At 30.0% G+C, this 23073-nt stretch overlaps 1 protein-coding gene across 2 annotated transcripts; it reads right to left on the bottom strand.

The window, feature by feature from the left end:
* Positions 1–1971: 1971 nt before the first annotated feature.
* LOC126834592 (COBW domain-containing protein 2-like) lies at positions 1972–22170 on the bottom strand. 2 transcript variants are annotated; one of them, XM_050566631.1, is made up of 12 exons: positions 21880–22170; positions 21293–21481; positions 21162–21221; positions 21049–21086; positions 18247–18314; positions 15648–15734; positions 15292–15336; positions 15146–15205; positions 10036–10093; positions 9818–9952; positions 2426–2546; positions 1972–2187 (listed from the first exon to the last, which is right to left on the bottom strand). In XM_050566631.1, exons 1-12 carry the CDS (start codon positions 22049–22051, stop codon positions 2123–2125), a joined length of 1098 nt encoding a protein of 365 aa, XP_050422588.1. In that variant the 5' UTR covers positions 22052–22170; the 3' UTR covers positions 1972–2122. The 2 variants fall into 2 exon arrangements, 1 of the variants encoding a protein (XP_050422588.1); XR_007685085.1 differs by lacking the exon at positions 1972–2187 and adding an exon at positions 5084–5291 and having other exon boundaries at positions 2432–2546.
* Positions 22171–23073: the final 903 nt, after the last annotated feature.

Here is a 23073-nt window from a genome sequence, read left to right on the forward strand (position 1 = left end):
TAGTTTTTATTGAAGATAATGATACCATAAATATTCCCTAGAGTCCTCGACGCCGCTAACAATGACGGATCAGTTGCCAACAAACAGACGATTATTATTTGATTAAGGCCGTGTATAAAAAGTTTTACTGGAACAGTTGGTCGAGTGGTTTTCACTTTTCAGGCCTGTGTAACTGAGAAGAGTAGGCGCGCACCACTATAGTATTGAAAACCCTAAAAGATTTTAGCCAAAAGCCACTCCACATCGCCGTAAACAACTGTCACTATAACAAATCTGTCTACATACATCCTTGTTCATAATATGTTATTAAATAATAATAAAAGAGGTCTATACTTAGAATAATGTTAAATATATTCCATCGATGTTAAAAAAAAGAAGTAAAAAAAGGTATTTGGTAAGGTTGTGATTTAAGTATAAATATAATATAATAAATTCGTAGATGACAAAAACATTGTTTTTTTTTAGTTTATTGAATATCTCCTTAAGGGTGGAATGAAATTAAAAACTACAGCTTGATAATAAAACATACTTAATAATAAAAACCACTATTGAGATGCTTATTTTCACTATTAATTTATTAGTTATAACTGTATTATCGCAATTATGTAGACCACGACGACTAATTTTAATACATATGCCATCCAATATAATATTATATACCTATATTTGTTTTATTTGAGGTCTTAGAATGAAATATGATATCTTCAATAGTAACTAATTCAACAATTTAAGGGGTCCCGTAGGAAAGTACTCAAGTTTAAAAATCACTTTTTTTTGGTTTTTTCAAAGACCTGCAACTAAAACACAACGCCAATACCCGTACCTGGTTTAGATTCATTTTTCTAAATCATCAGTGAGGCTAAATAATATATGATCAAGAATTTTTTTTTAAATAGCTTTTTGCTCTTCCTGTTAACTTTTATTTTGGACTTCAGTGCTATCCCACGGGAGCTACTCAGTTTATCATTTAAAGTTCTGTTTGCTGTTCAATATAAATTTACTTGTTACTCATAATTCATGATTAATTATTATACTTTTTTAAGATCTTCAGTTGATTGGAAATTTGCACAACTCTGTTCTACAATATATACTTAAAACCAAATAAAGCGACAAATATAAGTAAAAACTTAATAATGTAATTTAATGCGTAGAGATATTTCTGTGGCAATTTAGGTGATTTACTGATTTCAACAGCCGTTACAGAAAAACAGTACTTATTTGGAAGAGGTGAAATTGAAAATGCATTGTTTTTCACGTTTCTTACGCTCGGTTGGCTCGTTAATTAAATGGGCATTTTACTTACAAAATGAACGACGGGAAAAGAGAAATCAAGAAAATGCCAGAGAAGAGAAAAACAAAAAGGTAGAAACCACGAACAGGGACAATGTGATTGGTTTTAGCAGCAGCACAAGCCCCGTCGGCCAAGACTAATAGTGCGGCTGTTGACGCCGACGGGCCACAGTCATTTATTTACTTACCCCTCGAAACGTTTTTGTGTGAACGAAACAATCGTTTTGTTGAAAGCAATATTGTCCTTACTGCTTATACTGTCGTTGAGGATGATACATATAACATGTAGACGGCCAATAAACGCCTACCACCATCATCATCATCATCATCACACCGGCGATTATTAGCAAACCCAGAAGTATGGACTACAATGTAATATATTATGTTGTTTACTACAACAAGCGTTGCTTTCTTTCGATTCGCTTGAAAACTGACGGCTCAAGAATTTGGGAAAAAAAATGTCGATCACCATTGTCGGTTTTATTTATTATCGCAATAATTAAAAATAGGGTAAAATTTCGCACTAAATGTTGACAGGAAAGAACGAAGAACTTTGAAAAAAAGATTTAAAAAATATATACTCAATAAAAAATATCAGTATTGTGTTAGACAAATACTAAAAACTTCACCACATGAAATTTATATAAAAAGTAATCTTTTATTATAGAATTTTCGACCCATAATTGATATTTTACGCCTTTCGAATCGTAATTAAAGTATATTGAACACATTTTTGAAAATAGATATAAAAGTTAAGTGAAAAGAACAGTTATATTCACATTCATAATATATATATTATTATTATTATACATCAGTTCGTAATTTCTTTCCATTAGGCATTTGCTTTTAGACATTTTTCAAGTAAACTCAACAACGAATTTTTATCCAAATATTTTCCTGAAAAAAAAATACCATATAATAGAATGTTAATCTTCGTTGCCTAATCTAAAATGTATATTTTGTTAATAGTTATTAGCTTAGGTCAAACTGTTAAAAATATTATCAAATTTTAGCAGTACGGTAGGTAATAATTACTATACATAAATGTGCATTCGGACAACTAAAGTTTGAATATTAAATTAAACAAATATTTCAATTATATTTATTTGGTCATACTAATATTTTCATACGTTACCTATTAAAATAATTCTACTTCCCGGGGGGACTTTGTGATGGCCGCTTATTGTTTGAATCTCGTACATGTCGTACACGCTTTGTACTGAAGCCACTGACTGGTCTGCGAATCTTATCACGCCCTAAACAAGCACAAAGTGTATACATTTTGAACAATAAACGTAGGCGTGTATAATAATAAACGAGTGTTATTGGAACAGAACAACACTGCACAGAACATATTATATTATTATCATCGCGATATCAAGGCATACGACGGGAAATCAGATGGGGGACGTATAACGATTTAAATTAAATTTGAGGGAGAGGATTATTTTGCTTTTTTTTTTTTTTTTGTCACCAAGCTTAAAAGGTTTATGTCCGCAGTGCGTACACTGTAACGGATCGGATCACGTGTTCGCAGTTTGTTTTCTTCGGTATTTGTATAAGCACCGCACCAGTGTTTTTTAATTCGACCGGGGTAGACGCGTTCAATATTGAAATTCTTTAGCCGATCATCCCACCGTGCACTGCCCATTGAATCGTACGTCGCGGGTTGTTTGTATAAGAAAGACCCTCCCCCGCACGCAAAGGCGTTAATCACGGTTTAATTAAAACATCAAAGGCGCCCGGAAACCCGTCCGCTGATTGGTAACGCCTCTCGGTGTTGTAGTTACAAGTCGGCGGGGCTTTGATCAATTATTAACAGTGAATCGCACACACAATTCGTTTTGCACGTAATGCGTTCAGAATTAGTTTCACCTAATACGAGTGTAGACGGTACTACAAAAGACCTAATTCTGTTGCCAGCAAATGTCTATCGGATAGAAACAGTCGTGAAGTCATCATCACAAGCCCTCGTCACAATACCGCATATTGTAGTACAGTGTAAACGACATTGTTGTTGTTATAAACTTACCGTAGTGCTGATTTTTTAGAAATTACGAGAACTAAAGCAGCTGTTTCCTAAAATATGTCGACTACCGACCACGCGATGCACACATTTAAATGTTTGCCCGACCTCATAAACCTGCACTTTTCAATTAAACGTCCTCAGGCCGCGACTTTATCACACTGTTGCATTAAAAAATGGATCTAATTAGATTGTGAATACATGTGTGATAATATATGTGCCGTACCTAAAATAGTATTCTTAACTTTGAACGGGAAGAGGTGAACTTTATAAAATGTTGACACAATAGAGAACCATTTAGGCACGATTTTTGATCTATAGACTACGGTTTAGTACTTTAGAGAAATCGGTTCAGTGGTTTTTAAACAGACAGTTTCGAATAGACATTTAACCAAATATAAACAATAAAATAAATATATAATATTAAGAATTGTGAAGTTACGATTTTCATTTGTTTGAAAGCTCTAACATGAAAATTAGTGGTGGTCTCTAAGGGTCTTTTTGTTTTAAATAAGTAACAACATTTTTAGAAATTGTTTAAACAAATTTGCTGAAATAATTTATTTTGGTAAAATTGTAATTCTGAACATCACGCGTGTAGGCTGCTTAATCTTGTTTTTAATAGCTACTGACTACACTTGAAACTGATTTTATTTTTGTTTGTAATAATTAGGTTGGTTAGGTTAAGCAAGAAAACCGTGTCCGATGTAAAAGATCTTTAATTTTCTATATCGGTTAAGTCGGTCATTAGAGTACGGCGAAAGAAATTGCATGAATAACCGACGAACCGAGATTATAGAATAGAGATAATATAATTGAGAATATAGAAGGCACGCTAATAGAAATTATGCATATCAGATTTTCAAAGATTTCTAAATATTAAGACTAACGTAGATTTACTTACTATAGTGATTGCACAGAGATTACCTAAAGATCAACAGAGATTCTCAAACATTTTTATCTTGATTATTACCAGTGGTTACCCTTTGCCGACGATTTAAGGTTAAGAAGACGTTACTCACCCGTAATTTTTAGCGTAATACAGGGTTTGCGTGAATCAATACTGTTGAGGCTGTGATAGAACTAGAATCATCAGAATTTCGTAGAAAAATATAGGGAAATGTTATCTCTGTTAAAGCGCGACAATTTTATGATGGATAGATTTTTTTTCTGTGAATTGTTATGGCGAAAAATTGCCTATACTTTACACTGTAAAAAATTACATATTTTTCACCCTTGGGTGAAATTGGCTCGAATTTCCCGAGGTTTAATGAATTCTCAGTTATACTGAGAAACTGTAACTGTGTCGGATATAAGTAGTGTATAATATATTACAGTATAGGCTTCGGCGAGACGAAGTGCGTGTTCAAATTTTCACACGTACGATGAATTAACAGAGTTTGATATACATGAAAGTTTTGAAAATTTAATAATAAAAAAACATTTTGACGCGACGATGATCGTCGAGAAGCTCTAACGTTCCCCACAAAAGCATTCCTCATACGCGTGCCGGTCGTCGTTTTCATTTCCCGGACTAGCCACGCGTGAAGTGCAAATTTTACACTGACACTCGTACACGGGCAAAGACAATATCCCTTGTTTCGCACCATGCTCTGTTTTTTTTTTATTTATTTGTTTTATATAATACACGAGCCGCATTCGAACGCATAAACGAGTTGTTCCGTTATTAAGGCGCGTTTTCTATCGCTTTCCCCTTATACATGTACATATTATTATAATATATACATATATATATACACAACTTACAAGAATAAGAAAATGTATACGCTGTGCTCCATCGTAAACAAAAAGTAAAATCAGAAAACGTGCACGCACGGCCTTTTGAACAACGCGTTAACGTTTTTGACTTTTGTTGTTGCATACTCGAGCCAAAGACCCTTACATCATATATAGCTGTTGTTTTGAGAACATACGCCTTTTTCTTCTTTCTGTTCTAGATATATTCGGTTCAGAGCTAAAACAACGGTATTTGTTTTTACAAAGACATGTTTTTATTTTATTTTTCTTGTCTGGAGAGACGATAACTTTTTACCGCTCCATCGGTTTTCTGTACGCGTGAATAATCATATCAGATGAGTTCACAGGGTTCAGACAGTTGCTACAATATCACCCCTACCCTCCTCAATTTAAACTATCAGCTTGTAATATTAAATACTTTTTGTATACTGAACATTGTATTTTCGTGTAAATATATCACCACTAACATTGATAATTTTATTACTATTACAATATCAGGAACTCAGAAAGAAATTTTAAATTTAATTTCACGGAAATTAGAATAGAATCGAGGTAGTTGTTCGAGTAAATAACATACAAAATAAATTTAAATACTAGTGCATTAAACAATGTTGTGAAATACTTACTTACTTAGGTTTGTACTAAAAAAAATCGCAGAAAAATGTAATTTCCATATGGGAAAATAAGAAAATATTATGGTAGTCCCATAATTATTATTGTGATCAACAATTTTATCAAAGCTCTAGGTTCGTTACACATATGGAACTCATAAATGTAAATTGGCACACATAACGAGTTTTAGGAATTTTGAGTAGACAATTTAGCCGAATAAAAAAGCATACTTTATAACTTTTGTGTAAATAACATGTAAATACCTGTCTTGAAAAAAAATCTTTATTGCATGCTTTTATTTATGCTTTATTGCATTAAATAGAATCAATATAGATTATAGACCATGCAGGGTTAAAACTTTAAATAAGGTATTTCAGTGTGAAAAAATTAGGTGTGGTAATTTTTCACTTTCAACTACTATAAATTACTACTGTCTGATCAAAGTGGTAATAAATCAATAAATTCTGGCCGATAGTCTTTATAGATTATATTATGTGTTAACTAGAAAACAAATACTAAATTTCGATCAACAAAAGTATGTTTACCATATTTCACCGAAAAATTGGCGAACCGAATTAAGTATGTAGTATGGATGTTATGTGTGAATAAGATAAAAAAATAAAAGAGGAAAAAAACAACTATCCAAATAGGGTTTCATATAAATATTATGAGAGGACTATGCACATTCTTGGCCGGCTTAAGCGGCACCAATGTGGAGCCTTTGAATTGTCTGTTTATTAGATTTGGTCGGCGTGAAATTACTGTCAGTCCTTTCGCTGACTTGCCTATAAAACATTCGAGGAATGCAAATCGAAAGCGGTTTATCCATTTCTCTTTAACTATCTCGTTCTCTCTGCTCCGGTTGGCGGGTGATCATATTATATTACTTACAGCTTATTCGTGCTACTATGTATTAAACTGGAGGATCCAATGGACAGTTGTTGTGCAGGACACATTTGCTAACTGTGCATATATATAAACAAACTTGGATATTATTATCTTTTATATAGTACTCCATACGGTTATATATACTCGATCAGTCATCAGTGACCATTTATTCCACTTATTTTATTATAACTCTTCAGTTCCGATTTAACGGTAAAAACACATCCAAATGCTAACAGACATAATACTATTTTTTGGTATAATAGAAAACGTAAAAACATTAATTTAACCATATAAAATGTCACTCTCGCTCATTGTCAAATGTTCATGTTGATTTATGGCGGCCATGTTGAAGTTATTCACGGTATCATCGTTTAATGTCGATCATGTCAGAATTCGGAATGATTATTTCTATAAAGCCGCAAGACGAACAGCTGAGGAAAAGCCGCCAGCGACAGGTATGCAGGCACGTTTACGGCAACGGAATTCCTTCACGAGTTTTTGTAGGTAACACCCGAAAATTAAGATCAGAGGCTACGTGATAGCAAAGGCTTATATGATGCTTGCCGCCAACCCCTTTTATTATTATTATTATCATTATTACACGGTTGTCGACGGTACTCTCTTGTCCTAACACCATTTTCTTATCACGTGCTTATGTGCAATATTTTGTATATTTAAAGCACACGATGGGAGTTTATGGCATTCTTGGGAGGTTTTCGACACGGAGGAGTACACGAAAAACAATCTACATCAAAGTTTTAAACGTACACCACTAAATAAATATCTTCACACGTTTCTTCTAGTATGATTAACAATTATTGAAAAACTTCACAACATTAAATTATGATTTACCACTATACAAGTACAGATAGATACAAATTCTCAAGATATACTAATAACTATATCGGTATGATATATGTTACTTCTTAAAAGTAACGGTTTACAAAATATTGCGATTTAATTTTAGTACAATATCTGCGTACAGTTGAAGAAAAACAAGCCCAGGTAAGATGGTTTTTTGTCTGGGTAAAAGAACAATTTTGTGAAACTTTTAAATCTATTTACCGATAACTGTTTAGGAATATGCTGCTGAAGCGATTTCAAAAGAAAAGAGGGTTTATCCCAATTGATCAAAGAAAAAGAGGGAGCGGAATAATCTCTGACCATAAACTATATAAAGCATTAAATAATAACAGCAATGCAAAAACCTACAATAGCGCAGAAATAATACTATTATATATTATATATAATCAATTATTTTTACAACCAACCATGATTTTAAATAACCTTTTTTGACATAAAACTAAGGATATTCAGAGTTTACATTACTTAGTAAATCCTTTCTTGAAAAGTCGTGAATCATTTATTGCGCCAACATTTTGATAAAAGAGATTTTTAACTTAATGCAAACATTTTAATCAGGTCCACCCCTTTTTATAAACAGTAAATAATTATATGCACAAACTCTATTAAAATGTTGGGTATATCTTTAACAGACAAACAAGTAACACTTATTGTCATACCCTATACTGACTACTGCAGTAATTATTTACAGACTACGTATACTTGTAGCTATTGTTCAAGATGTTAATTTTACTCTATTAAATTAGCTCCGAAACAAATATGAGTAGGTATTGATATAATATGTACTATTAAATTATTTTAATTTATAAAGACAGCTTATGTATGTATGTACAAGACATAGTTTTATATTATTGGGTAGCTTTACAAATGAGTTATAATATTATAAATTAAACAGATACTGGTCTAGTTGCTACCGGCAGAATCGTTTTATCGAGTAAAAAACATCCTTCAAAATATATATTTTTCAGAGTAGTGATAATATTAAGATCACATACTGTGATTGCCACAACAGTGGAAGCCATTAATCCGATCAACATTGTACTCGAATGCTGCTGATATGATTATCATATCTAGACCCCATTGAGCCATGATAATAAAATACACAGTTAGATAAGAACTGAGAACATAGTCGTACGTTTAAATCGAAAAAAGTATTTGTCCGACGATAAAGTATATTATATTATTTCCAGTACACATGCGATCCCTTAACACGGGGATAAGTCATACAAGGGAGACGAGTATGTGTATACACACACGAGCCTACCTGATCCACGGTCAATTGATTACATCTGGAACGGGGATTAGCCCTATACAGAATTAAATAGGGATTTATCAACGAGAAAAATAGACGAGCACAATGGCGGAGCTGTCTACAACAATTAAATACGACAAAATCGCGGGCACGTATAACAGGCGTGTGTAAATGTTTAGTCGGGAAAAATGGGGACGAGAAGAAGAGAAGGGGCGCAAAAAAAGGCAACAAACAATATTATTCTCTAGTAAATATAACCGTGTGTACAAAAGGGTGAGCCTCTGGTTATGCATTTTCAACGTGAATACGAACAGCCGGTCATTTCAATGCGTGTAGTTGACGAATTGCACAATAGGATATAAACTGAAATTATTGCGATAAACCAAAACATTGTTCATTTGGGTCCGTACGCCCCGTTTTAAAAAAAAAAACGTAGGTAATGCGTTTCAATAATAATTATTGTTTCTTTAATATCTATATACTCGTGTGTAATAATATATAAAATATACAATTACAGATGTTTGCTTCGAACGTTTTCATATGGTATTATTTTTAAAAAAAAAATAGGGTGTTAGAGTTGGGAAAATTTAATTAAATAATGAATAACATATTAACAAAAAGATAAAATTGTAACCGATTATTTTTAAACAAAATCATTCGTATAGTAATCGAATAATGGCCTAACTCTGAATAGGAGTTAATATTCCGTTATTAATCAACGCGCTAAAATGTAGCGTTTAGAATAATCTCAAACTCAATCTCATTCAAAGTACATATATATATATATATAATTTATATATTACGTTTAATGCGGTAAGATGGAATGTAATAATAAAGTTAAGTAATATAACAAGTGTAGGTTCTATGTAAAAAACATACATTATAATATTAAAGGTCGAAAAGTAATAAGTATTTAACTTTGTTGAGGATTAATATTTACGGCTAACGTGCAAATCAACTACATACACTTTTGTAAGAATATATATTATGCGATTCTTTAAAGAAAAATATCGAAAGTATGAAAAATATTTTGCGTTTCAGACGGGTCAGACACAACATAATATTATTATATATACGACATATTATATTATTCGTATATATTATTACATACGACATCAAAGACTCACCTTCATCCGAATAATTTCAGAAAAGTTTCCTTGGCCGTCTGTTAAAGTTTTTTCCCATAAAATCTGACACACAAAAGTGTCCAGAGACGTTTTCGAAATTCCGTTGGGTATATCCAACGTTACTGTACTAATGTTCTGTAAAAAAATATACATTTACAAAAAATCTACACATAGTAAGAGGCACGTGCAAATACAAGGATTATTTGATCTTTATTTACTCGGTATATATGCGCTTTTCCTTCCAACCCGTCAACGTTCTTTACAATTTCTTCTATTCTGCAAACAGTGCAAAACCAAAAATTACTCGTGAATTAACCGTGTAATCTGGACCGTGCGAAAGGACAAGTTTTTATATAACTATAACAGTATTAATAATAAATGATGAAATTTGAAAAATTATCATCAAGTTTCGCCGCAGTTTACCATAAAAATCAAATAAATCAATAAGCGCATTAGACGAATAACAACAAAGTACTGTATAATAATAATAATAATAATAATAATATGGACAAAGGGTTTATCGAAATTCGCGTACGGTTATGGTCAAAGGGCTGATGAAAAGTCAAGACCCCCCAGGCCATACGGCTACCGACCATTTAGAGGGATCAGAGATAAGCCGCAGACTAATAGGGTGTTTTTATTATCGCAGACGATTATTGTCACCACATTTCGTATATTATATACCGTGTTTTTACTGTTTGGACACCCAAAATATTCAATAATAATAATAATAATAATAATAACGATAATAATTTATTTTCCTTTAATAACACACGTGAACATTTGGAAGTCATAACGTTGGCTTTCCGATCTAACGCCTCGTAAATTCACTAATGAAAAGCATAAGCGGCTTTACGACACTTATGGCACGTTTTTAGAACTCGTCCTTGTATAATATATTGATTCTGTTTTATGGTCAATAAACAGTGTACATGATATAACCTTATGGAGTCGTCAATTTGTTTTACTCGCCACCACATTGGAACATCATACAGATTCTTAAAAATTGTATACGATAATGTTGTGCAGTTATTATAATATATTAGACGATAAAGTTAAATATAAAAACTGGATCATTTCGATGTTAATTAGTTTTCCTACAATCGATTAATACCAGATGTAGTTTAAATGCAGCGATACCGATCGGTTTGAGTCGAGAGTTGGGCATTACCCGAATAATTTTGCAAAATAAATTATCATAATATATTAGCTATTATACAGTAGTATTATATTATACTTAATGGAGTACCATTAAACAAATTTTAGATTACTCGAATAATGTTGTTTCTAATTTCGAAATGTCACTGTGTTAGGCTCGATTATTATGGCATCATAATAAAAACACTAAAATAAATATGAACATATTTTAATTAATCTAATAATGTTTGATTTGAATAAAGTTATTCGAAAATTAACGAATACAAATTATCTTTTTGTTCAATTAATATGTTCTTATTTTTTTTTTGTGTTTGCTAATAATTGTTATTGAAATACACTTTGTCAAATTTCGAACAATACTGTTAATTATACACAGTCTACAGCTGAGCTGTATTATTTTATACTAAAAATAAAGATTATAATGTATTATTAAAACTAAATATTTAACAGAAAAATAACAGAAAGTTTATTCAAAATTAAATGTTAAGGTAAATAAAATACATAGTTATATAAATAAACCGATTATTTAAATTAGGTATCGTGATTATTAGATTAAAACAAATTTTTTTTTATTTATGTTTTTAATTTTATTTCTATATAAATTTTGAGAAATTAGATAATTCGATACTTTCTACTTATGTACTATTAATATTACGGTTTGACATTGAATCATTCATTACATTTTTGACACTGCAAGATATGAGATATTGCTGTTGATATTTGGAAGTCATTTAGTATAAAAAAAGAAACCCCAACAAATTAAAAATAATTTACAAGTTAATATCAGTAATAAGCAATATCGGTTTATGCTTATTATTGTTTTAATTTTAAATGAACGAAGCGGAAGCGTTTTATACCTACTTAATATTTGAAATCTAATAACAGGCAGAACAGAAACATTAAAAAAAAAAATGAATTACCTACTTCAAAAATCTCCCATTGTATTGTAGTAGTACACATTTACAGCTATATTTTTTGTTCTATTATTAATTGTGCCGGTTAAAAATAATTAACTATTTCGTAGCTTAAGCTTAGTGTGTCGTTGTTTGTAGGGAATGAGTTTTTATAAAAATGTTCCTAATGATTTTCTTTTTACATTTGTAATACGACAATAATCATTACTATTATTAAACTTGCATTCCGGCATTGTCGCGTCGTTAAAATAATCGTTGTGCTCGCGCAATGCACAATAATCATTATTATTCGTATGTGCACAATTTTATTTGTCAGTGGAAATAACAATATGTAAAATTATAATAATATTATGCGTCGAACTTGAATTATACAAGACTGCAGCCAACGTGTGCGGGCGAGCGCGTTTCGGACGAACGAGCAAGACGTATTTTGGCGCGTACCAAATGATCTTAAGGCTCAAGATAACGAGCTGTCCTCGAGCCCAACACGGTTACCACGGATGGCGCGCGCACATCCATAATAATATTACATCTATACACACACACACATAACGGGTTGAAGGCGTACAGCAGGCAGCAGATGTGTGCGTTTCAGGGGCTCTCTGGTGGCATAGTGACGACAGTAGGGTTAATTATTTATAGGTGGTTTAATAACGCGGCTTGGTTGGTGCCGTTCTCTCCAGTCGGCAGTCACCCCCCCGCGGCTGCCGTATTGGATCCGCCGGGGTTTAATAACCGAGTGGCGCAGCGGCGACTGTGTTCACTTTTCCGCTCTCTTGAGTCCATTTACACGCTATCGCGTTTACATCTAACCGTCCCCTAAGTCTCTTACACACACACACACACACACCGATCGCCTTACTTAATAACCACCACCATCACCACGCATGTATTCGTCGGGTAAACACTCGGCAAAAGCGGTACACGCACGTCCCAACACCATCGTGTTATCACACTATTCATGGTAATACTATTACCTACCTATTAAAGAATAAAAAAGAAGCGCGACTGTATTCCATAAAAAAAAAATTTATTAAAAATTAAATTTAATGTTGACAATAATCTCTACTGAAAATTTTTCATTCGATTGTGACATTTATAATGTTGTAAAAATAAACAAAAATGTCAAAAAAATACCCCAAATTTACCGTAGTTTCAAAAAACTGACTAACATTTATTGTGTTAAAGTAATGTACGAGCACCCTGTATGCATAAAAAACTATTAGTTATCAGCCAAAATCACTATAAATAATTACAGGAAACGACATTTTAAAGGTGTTAAGAATCGCATTTTCAATTTCCTTTTTTGGTTTCATTAAGATAAATAAATATTGACTAGAGATTTTTGATGAAATTGTTAAAGTTACATCTAAAAAGAAAAAGAAAAATTTCCTAATCCTTCCGAGAAAAAGGTTTATAATGTTTATTTGTCTTTTTACTATTTATTAGAAGTTCTATACCTATAGAAAATCCCACACACGTTTGAAATTAATAAGACTTTTTTCAAGAAGTTAGAATATGCTGTAATTTTATTTGAAAAATATGAACATTTTTGGGATGTTTATCTAGATATTTAATAGTAAATATACACCCTTTACTATCAGTACAAAAGTTTACCCAACTTTTTTCAATTTTGACTTTGTAAAGTACCTTTTGGGTACGATTTTTGGTCTATCGGCTTTCTACACGAAGAAATTAGCACGACAGTTTAAAATATATTGTAAATTTAGAAACAAAAATAAAGTAAAAACACATAATTATTAAAGCGATATTTTCACACGTTTGCGTGGAAGTTAAGTGTTTTTCAGAATAGATACTTGAATTTATTTTAAAAGAATATTCAAAATACTTTTAAAACTATTGGAATACGAAAAAAGTATTTAACAAACGCAAGTGGTTTTTTTAAAAAGTGTTTCCTTTAAATTAGGTTTAAGTTCTATTTTTACATGCCTTGGCCTTTACTCTTTATAACATTATTATTTTTAAGACCAATATGTTTTTCCACATTTACATAGTAAAAACTATTGTAGGTTTTATAATTACTAACTAATAAATATAAAGACTGGTAAATGTAGGGGATCGATAGTGTACATTGCAAATAACTGCAAAGATAATTATGAAAGAAAAATAATAAGTTAACTAGAGAGGTAATTGGGTACATTTCATATTATTTAACAAATCCTACTTGGAAAATATATTTTTTAACTGAATAAAATTACTAAATAATTTTACTAAAAATACAAATTTGAGTATTTTACAAGTTTGGTGATTAAACGAGTAGGGTGGTTTGAAAACGGGATTTCTTTAAACCTTTTTTTTCTACTCTCTCTAGAGTAATCTATAGAATATAAACAAAAACAAATTTTAATGCTAGAGAATTTATTTTGAGCCATCCCAAGAAGTTGTAATTTGCAATATTGGCCCAAGTACTTATACTATGATAATTTTTTTCGCCGATTTAAATTTGTATTGGGTAAAAAAGCTAAATATTATAGTCGGGCTGTAAAAATAGCAATGCCATTTTAACTTTTCAAAAAACCAAAATGTTAACCGTTTTAAATCTAGTCAGTAGTCATATTATAAACATAGTAAAAATAATAATATAATTGCTTGGTTAAAAAAGTATACGTGTATATTATAATTGTATGTATTTAATGTTTTAATGTTTTAATAGCAACATGAATACTTGTAGAACTAATATCGATTAAAAAAATAATATTTCAAAGTTTAACAGATGGCAGTGAAGTATCTTTAAGGGGAAAACGTCGAGGGTTGAAAATTATATTTGCTTTATTACACGGTTATTATTCTGACAAGTGGTCTTATGGTGGCCTAATGCCTATAATAGTGCTTTCGTCAGCATTAAACCCCAACGAATCTTTAAAAAACCATACACGGGACACAGCCTGTAGTAGGGGTGCGCTGTGTATAAACATGCATCCGCTGATTTATAAAAATTAAATGACGTATTTTAATAAAAAAAGAAATGGTAACTATATGATTAAAGACGCTTGTTTTAGTTCAAATACATTTTTCGAGCAACGAAACCAACAAAATAACAAATTTTATAATTGGACTGGCTGAGGTAGACCCGATTCGCTTGGTCATTTTACTAATATATCAGTACCGAATTACTTTCGTCCTATTCGCCAAATCAGATTTTTTTCTCGTGTAGGCACAGAAACTGCTTATATACATACGGCTAGCCGAGAGAAATTTCTAGAATATTCTATTAAATATATGTTTTTATCCGTACCTTGCAGGGCTGAAATTTGATGAGTATGATTTTAACTCCAAAATTTTGTTTAAATCCACTCTAAAAAAAAGTACATAGTTAATAAATCAGACATTATATAAATAATTTTTAATATTGAGTTGTAAGTTTATAAAATTAATAGGTACCTGCTGTTGGTGGTACTAATAATCTCAGCTGTCCCGTTTATGGATCTAGATAATAAATAAAAGATATTAGTATTTGTAAATAAATTACTTAAAACATCTTTTATGTTTCGTTTAAAATTAAATTTTCATATTTAGAGCCATGCAAATGTAAAGACATATCCAAATAACTACGATTTTTCTAATTAAATAATTAAAAGTAGTCGAAATTTGAAATATTTTGGGAAAAAACATATATATGACTGGAGCTTTTATAAAAATATTCTACTTTCTTTTCAGCATTTGCATAACAATTCATGAGACAACTATTTCGTTTAATAATTAAAAAAATTAATGATAGTGGATTATCTGTTACGTACCTGACAGTTTTCGTTAACGATTCCACAATATTGGAGTCGACCAAATCAATTTTGTTGACCAGAATAACATCCGCTAAAGTTATTTGTCTATAAAATAAAAACAAAATAAAACACTAATCATTAATAATATTATCGATTTTTCAGTAAGATACACATGTGTGATATAGTGTTTGTCACTCGCATGTAAATTTGATAATTGTATCATTATTGGACTTTGTATGTTAATATGTATATGTGTATAAATTGCACCGGCATAAGTTATTTAGACGTTTTGGCGTTTACGGGAAATCGGAGGGGGCCGATGGTTTGAAAATTTGATTACAGAGGCGGATCTCCGTTTCCATGACGCTGATTTGATTTGGATATATTATTCTGCGTCCCGTCGTTTTTGCATAATAAATTCAACAGAGCGTGTATGTAATCTATTTATCTGTTTATACTCGTCAACAAAATGAGTTTACCCGTTTTGTGCAATTACAAAACCGATCACGATAACTTTGCAGAAAAACAAGTAAATAAATAACCACAATCGAACGGATTTACGTCCAAGTAATACATTTTAAGTATTATATTCAAACCAAGAAAAACCAAATTGGTGAACATATTTCAGAATTATTCATTAATTAGAATTGAAGTGTTATGGAGAAGTGGGGATAGAATGGTGATATGGGGAAATCGGTAAACTCTAGATAACTGAAAGAGATTTATTATTTTTTTAAATTTAATATTATAATATGATGTGTTGTAATAATTGTGTTTTAAATAAATGATACAGTTATTCAAAAATCACCTCTCACAATAACCTGGAAAAATGGCCGATGAGCTCAATTATTCTTACAGGATTAAAACCTGAATGTTCTAAGTAAGTGTATATTTTGTGAGGTTTTTAAGTCTAAATTGGTTTCTTGCACCACCAAAAAGGGCTTTAACCTCATAGAAATTGGATATAAATTGATGTCGAAAATGTATTATAAACACTTTTTTCTTAAATATTGCCTGTATAGAACTCTTAAAAGTAGAAACTTTGTAGAATCTATACAAGTACAAAATACGACAACGACAATATTTTACTTTCAAATAAAATATATACATTTTGTTACATAGTGTAACAAAATAAAATTAATTCCTATGGCTTAGAGATACATTTTATACATCTCGTATATGTATATATTAATCTGATGTATAGATTTTAAATACTATTTAAAATTTATATAGGTATATGTAAAACTTACTTATATATAAAAACTAAAAAAGGTTATTTTTATATTAAATATACATTACATAGGTATGTGGTTTTGCTATCAGAATAGTTTTTCTTTTATTTACTTACGAGTTATGAAATAATTTTTATTTTTATTACATTTTCAATAAATATAGAAATCAGCGTACGCTATACATGTGCAAGTAAATTTAAAAGGAACTGTATACAACGTGTTATGAGTGAAGGACAGCTATTATTTATAAATATGAGATAACTTTGGAATTCGCTTTTGTCACGTGTCTCAGACACCGGATATTAAGAAATACTAAGTACTTAATAATAATATATAATATTATACATATACATATGTTATTTATAACACATAACTATCCAATCCATTTTGCATTATATTGCATATGTACAAAAACCAATTATATAGACGCCTTTGATACCCCATGTGGAAACTATATACGCATTGCGCGACCGGTAAAAAGAGACCAGAGGGTCTGCTCCTCCATCGAGGATCGAATAGGAATGTGTGCTTACCAGAAAGCCCAAAGGTGAATCAGGAGCATACTACAATGGTAGTATGATGAAAGTATTCATTTTATTGCACATCCTGTCTATTGAACAAAAAAACCTTCAAGAGTTTCATATTAGCTGCCTATTAATTACAGCTGTAAACTATGCGTGTAACTTTTTAGCCATACGAAATTGAGAAGACGTTAACAAAGTAACAACTATTTAAGAATAAAACTAAGTAATATTATAGTCCAACTTTCAAAGTATTTTTAATTAGAGCGAAGTCGATATATTTATTTGACAACACGCAACATGATATAATATATATTACACTAGACCTATATATTTTTTGGTATTACCTAGATATTTAAATCCTCTGAAGAAATTATTAAACAATTAAAAGCATGAAGAAAAGTTGCATTCTATAATAAATCATAATATTCCGAATTACCAAAATACATGGTAATTTAAAAAAAGTATACAGTGTCATAATTAAAACAATAGAAAATATGTTTTGTTAACTTCAATAGGTAAATAATTGGGGAGAATAATATTTGATTCATAACTCTTTAGGAATTATTATAAATGAATACTATAGCCAAAGAATATGCCACACATGTTTGGAAGTATTTATATCTATTTTTCAAAAATGTATGGAGTGCCGTAATTTTAAGTTGAAAACTATGTACATTTTTGTCAATTTTGACTACGAAAGGGTGCTTCCACATTGAAGCTAAACATTTTATTTATTTTATTTTTTATTATTAACCTCGGCAGCAAAGGCCATTGGGTTACATTAGACTATATCAACATAAAATTAAAAACTAAAAATTATCTGTTAAATTGTAAAATGTTGTAAATAAATAAAATACTGACCTTAAAGAAGGGTTAATGGTATCATCCAAATTGAGATTATTCGAAATAGACGAGTCATCATTTAAATGCTGAAAAAAATAATAAAATCTATCAATACTTTTAAAGCCACTGCATTGGCTATATACAAGGAAAGCAGTATAGAAAAGTTAAACGTGAGAATTTAATTGGAATTCTTCTGTTTTTTCATTATATAAACTATGCGGACGAAGCTGAAAAACAATGGGGGGTCTTACTTGATTTGCATTTAAAAGACTAAAAATATTTGCAGAATTAATAAAAGAACAGTATTATTCAAAAACAAAAATATAATACATATAAAAATAAAAATATTATTGTATAGTAGATTTGAATGAGCCTTTCTACTTTTTTCACTTAAAAATACCCAGTTGGATCATTTAAAAATTAAATATTTTTTTAGTTGTTTTTTTAGCCAAAAATGTAATACCTTTCAAGTATTGTTTACATATTTTATTAATATTGTACATATTTTTAGTATTTAACAATATTTTGTAAATTATATTTGTAAGACATCATATTTCTGACAAAAACAATAATAATTGTTATAAGTGATAATTATCAAACCAAACATTTTTTGAGTAGTTAAAAATTTAGGATGATTTTATCAATTTATAAATTTAAGTTATAAATTAATTTGTGTATAATGTAATTACTGTTACTTAAATTTGTAAAATATTATTTAATTTAAATCACTGTAAACTGTTTAACTTTTCTCTTCTCCATATTTTTTTCTTAATCTAATAACAATACTAGTTATTATAACAATATAATATTACGGCATATCTACATCTAAAAGGGTAGTTTTTAAGTAAAATGAGTCTTAGCAGCAAAATGTTTTCGATAAACTGTATTAACTGATATACTATATTATTAAAGACCTAGATTATTTAATGTTTATAAAAATTAAAACATTCAGTATGCCTTTTTTTTACTATTAAAAATAGGTTTTGGCTAAAATGGTCATTGGTCAAAATTGGACCGTTTCAAAATAAATTGAATAAGTCTTATTTATTAATATTTATTCTAAATTTTGAATAACATAAAAATATAGCTAATGGCTCTAAAACTTAAACAAAATGATTTAATTCTTTAAATGGTTTGTAGAGAGATGGTGTCCATATTATTAGAGCCGTTGAAGTGTTAACATTGGAATAATAATATTAAAACGTAGGCTATTTTTTAACATATATTTAACTTTAAAAATTATAAATATAAACTGTAAGGTTAAAATTAATATTCTTACAGTGTAACTTGTTAAAGATGATTAATTGCATAAGATGGAATATATTTATTGTCACGTTAAATTGTTTGCATGCATAAGGGGAACGGAAAGAGCTATTTGTTAAGAGGTAAAAGATAGATAATATTTGACATAAATTGGTCTAGTAGCAATTTCGAGTATGATATAGGTATTAGTTTAAAGATTTGTTTGTTAAAAATAAATGTTAGTGTTTATGCGTTACGTTATTTTTTAATTTATTTTTGTGATCTATGGTGAAAGTTTGATCGAACTTTCACAGTTTGATCGAACTTTCACAGTTTGATCTTATAATACTTTTACAGAAGTTATTGTCTGGTGAATTTATTGAACGTATTTCAACATTTTTTTATATAATAAGCTTACAATTGTACAAAAAATATTATTCTATATAGAGTATACAAAGTATCGATTGTTTGTTATAAGTTATTAAAAAAAAAGAAATACATTTTTTTGAAAAACTATAACAAAAATTAATGCTAAGAAGTTATAAATGGTAATTATTCAAAAAACGTACTTAGTTACAAACTACAATAACGTAATTGAATTACAATCAAATTGTGATTTTTATTTTGTGAGTTTTTTTACAATATTGAAGGCAATTTTAAAAATTAGACCTGGTAATAAAAGGAGTTTATAGTTTGTTCTCTGTGAGATCATGTCTGAACAAAAACCAAAACGCATTACTCTCGTGAACTCTGGGCTAGTGCATACAAGTTATTTGTTTTGGTTCTTGGTAGGTGTAGACTCTTGTAAAACAGAGCATAGATTCAAATTCAGTAAAAAAAAAAAAGTAAAATGTATCTATTTTGGTTTTTGTTTAAACATGTAAAATATTGTTGTACCGAGTTATTTAATTTATATTATTAAGAAAACATTGTTAACAACAATTTGACGGGCTTTTCAAGCATCAAGAATTTTTCTAACATATTTAGTTATTTTTTCTCTAATGTAATAAAAAACTTACAAAAAAAAAAAATAATAAACAAGAATTTCCTTTTGCTTAAAAAACAATCAACAGTGGTTGATATCTGAGACTATATCTAAATTTAGCAAAGAAAGTAAGTTCAAAATTATAAAACTAATAAAACATCACACTGCAAATGTCATAAGATTATGGTTTATTTTACAACTTTAGAGATCATTTTTAACTAAATATGTCAAACAAATTCTGTGACAAAATGTATGCACGTGTTTAAGTTTTTGTTCAAAATATATAATAGTGCCATATTATTTTATAATACAATTAAATAATAATTTAGATATCAGCGCTCTATTCAAATCAAAAGATCAAAATGTCAATCCTATTTTCCATAGATGTTTAATTTTATGACAAAACACTTTTTATTATATCAGTTTGGTAGACACCTTGGAATTTCACTGTGTTTTAGTCTTTTTTTGGACAAAATATTACTCTTTCCGTTCCCTTTTTATATGGGATTTTCTTTTGGTCACGAGCGATTCCTTCTTAGACCATTTTCACAGTAATTGCAACAAAGTAATAACAATAACAATAATAATTTTACTTTAGTAGCAAACTTGCTGTCAACAACACAAACAATCCCTGAAATAAAATGATAAATAAATACATTTTATTTTTTTCTAATTCAGTTGATAGAGAATAACTAATTATTATTACCATCTAAATGAACGTCGCTTCCCAATTCACTGTCTACCCAGAACAATTTTGCAATTGGACCTACATAAAAACAAATTGTATTACATAACTGAGTTTTAAGTTGCTTCGTTATTATAATATATACATATTACCAGGATCGGCGAGTCCAGTTGTTTCCAATAGTATGTAATCAAATTTTCCCCGTTTTAACATCAAATTTTCTATAGCTTTGATACCATTATCTTTGACTGAGCAACATAAACATCCATTTTGCAGCTCTAGCCATTCTTCACAAAGATTTCCTTTCTCGCCAATTGCAATTACTTTTTCCATCGTGTCACCTATAAATCACATAAAAATGATAATAATTGGTATTTTTAAGTAGAAGTATTGTAATCGGAAGTCTGATTTGACAGGTCAGACGATATAGGTTTAAGTGCTTCAACCACAGAGTTACTATATACGTCTTTATTGTATCATTATATCAGGATCTTGGATAATGTGGTATCTATAGATATGTCTTATACTAGAAAATATTTGTACTACATAACCATATCAATTATCGTATGGCGCTAGTATTATTTCAATATGTACACTAATATTGGAATAAATAACGATAGCGTTATACTCTAAGCGACATTGTACATGATTTAACGTTGAGACGAAAATTCCTTAATGCAATTTAATAATAAACTGTTCAACTAATACAGACTAAAGATGCAGCAAAATAAAATACTACCTTCTCCAAACTCGTTGAGAATCACAGCGATTTTTTTATTGTGTTGTTCAGTGAGTATATAATTTAAAAGTGTCGTTTTACCGGATCCTAAATAACCCGTAATCAATGTCACCGGTACAGGTTCTAAAATGACAGCATCCACCAAAGACGGTATTTCTTCGTCAGAATCCATAATGTAAAATGACTTAATGTTATCATCAAGTTATAACAAAAACAATCGAAACCATGAATAATTGAATAACGTTCGTTTTCAATTTTCGAAATAATTATCATAACAGCTCACAAGGTTTATTATCAACGCCTGATAAGCAGAGTAGTCAAATATTTATTGATATGAAGTTGACAACAAAATAACATAGACATCAATATAACACTGAAGCTACCATCTGCCCGCAGCTATATAATACTACATTAACAGTGTATTAGACCACCAGATAGCAGTAACATTTTGCACAAAAAAAATTGTTTAGCAAACTAACATTTTTTGTAATGTGTAACAAATTGTTGTTATAGTAAGGCCCTAATACGACTGCCACGTTTATAACATAACCGTATTTAAACGATATGAAATTCGTAAAAAGTTGATCAGTGAAATCGAGTAGAGCCAACTCAAAACGACAAAATATGAAAAACAGCGTGTCGATCGAGTGTACCTAGAGACAACGGCCGCATATATCACCTTGACAACTATAGCAAAATACCAACGTACCTGTCTTTTGTTTAGTACTTTTTGAATCTTCTTAGTTTAAGTCGTGAACAATCAATTTTTTTTTCAAGCCATACCTACGTACCCCGACTGCAAAAAAAAATCAAAAATCGGATTATTTTTAAGAATTTTTTGTTAGATGTAAAACCATATTGTATGTTTTTATATGACAGATTGTTAAATATCGCATTTAAATAAAAAAAATAAAAAGACTTTTCGGGGGTAGTTTTGTCGCGTAACTGTCGCCCTGCCTTAAGAAAAAGTAGGTTGTACGGTTTTTTTTCATTAAAACGCATAAGTATATCGAAGAATATTAAAAATATTTGAAATTTTTCTAACAAAATTTGCCCACCGATGGCCTCTGAAATTTAAGGGGATTGCATGCGGTTGGTTTTTAAGTAGTTTTGTATAGGCAATATTTAGGAAAAAAGTGGTTTTAATAAATTTTGATCATGTCAATTAATTTACCGGTTAATTTGTATAAGCTT

This window comes from Adelges cooleyi, unplaced genomic scaffold (assembly GCF_023614345.1).
Source record: "Adelges cooleyi isolate 19-005CV unplaced genomic scaffold, UGA_ACOO_1.1 ACOO_flye_CR_arks_rails_tigmint_CR_PRNA_1, whole genome shotgun sequence".
Taxonomy (NCBI): Eukaryota; Metazoa; Arthropoda; class Insecta; order Hemiptera; family Adelgidae; genus Adelges; species Adelges cooleyi.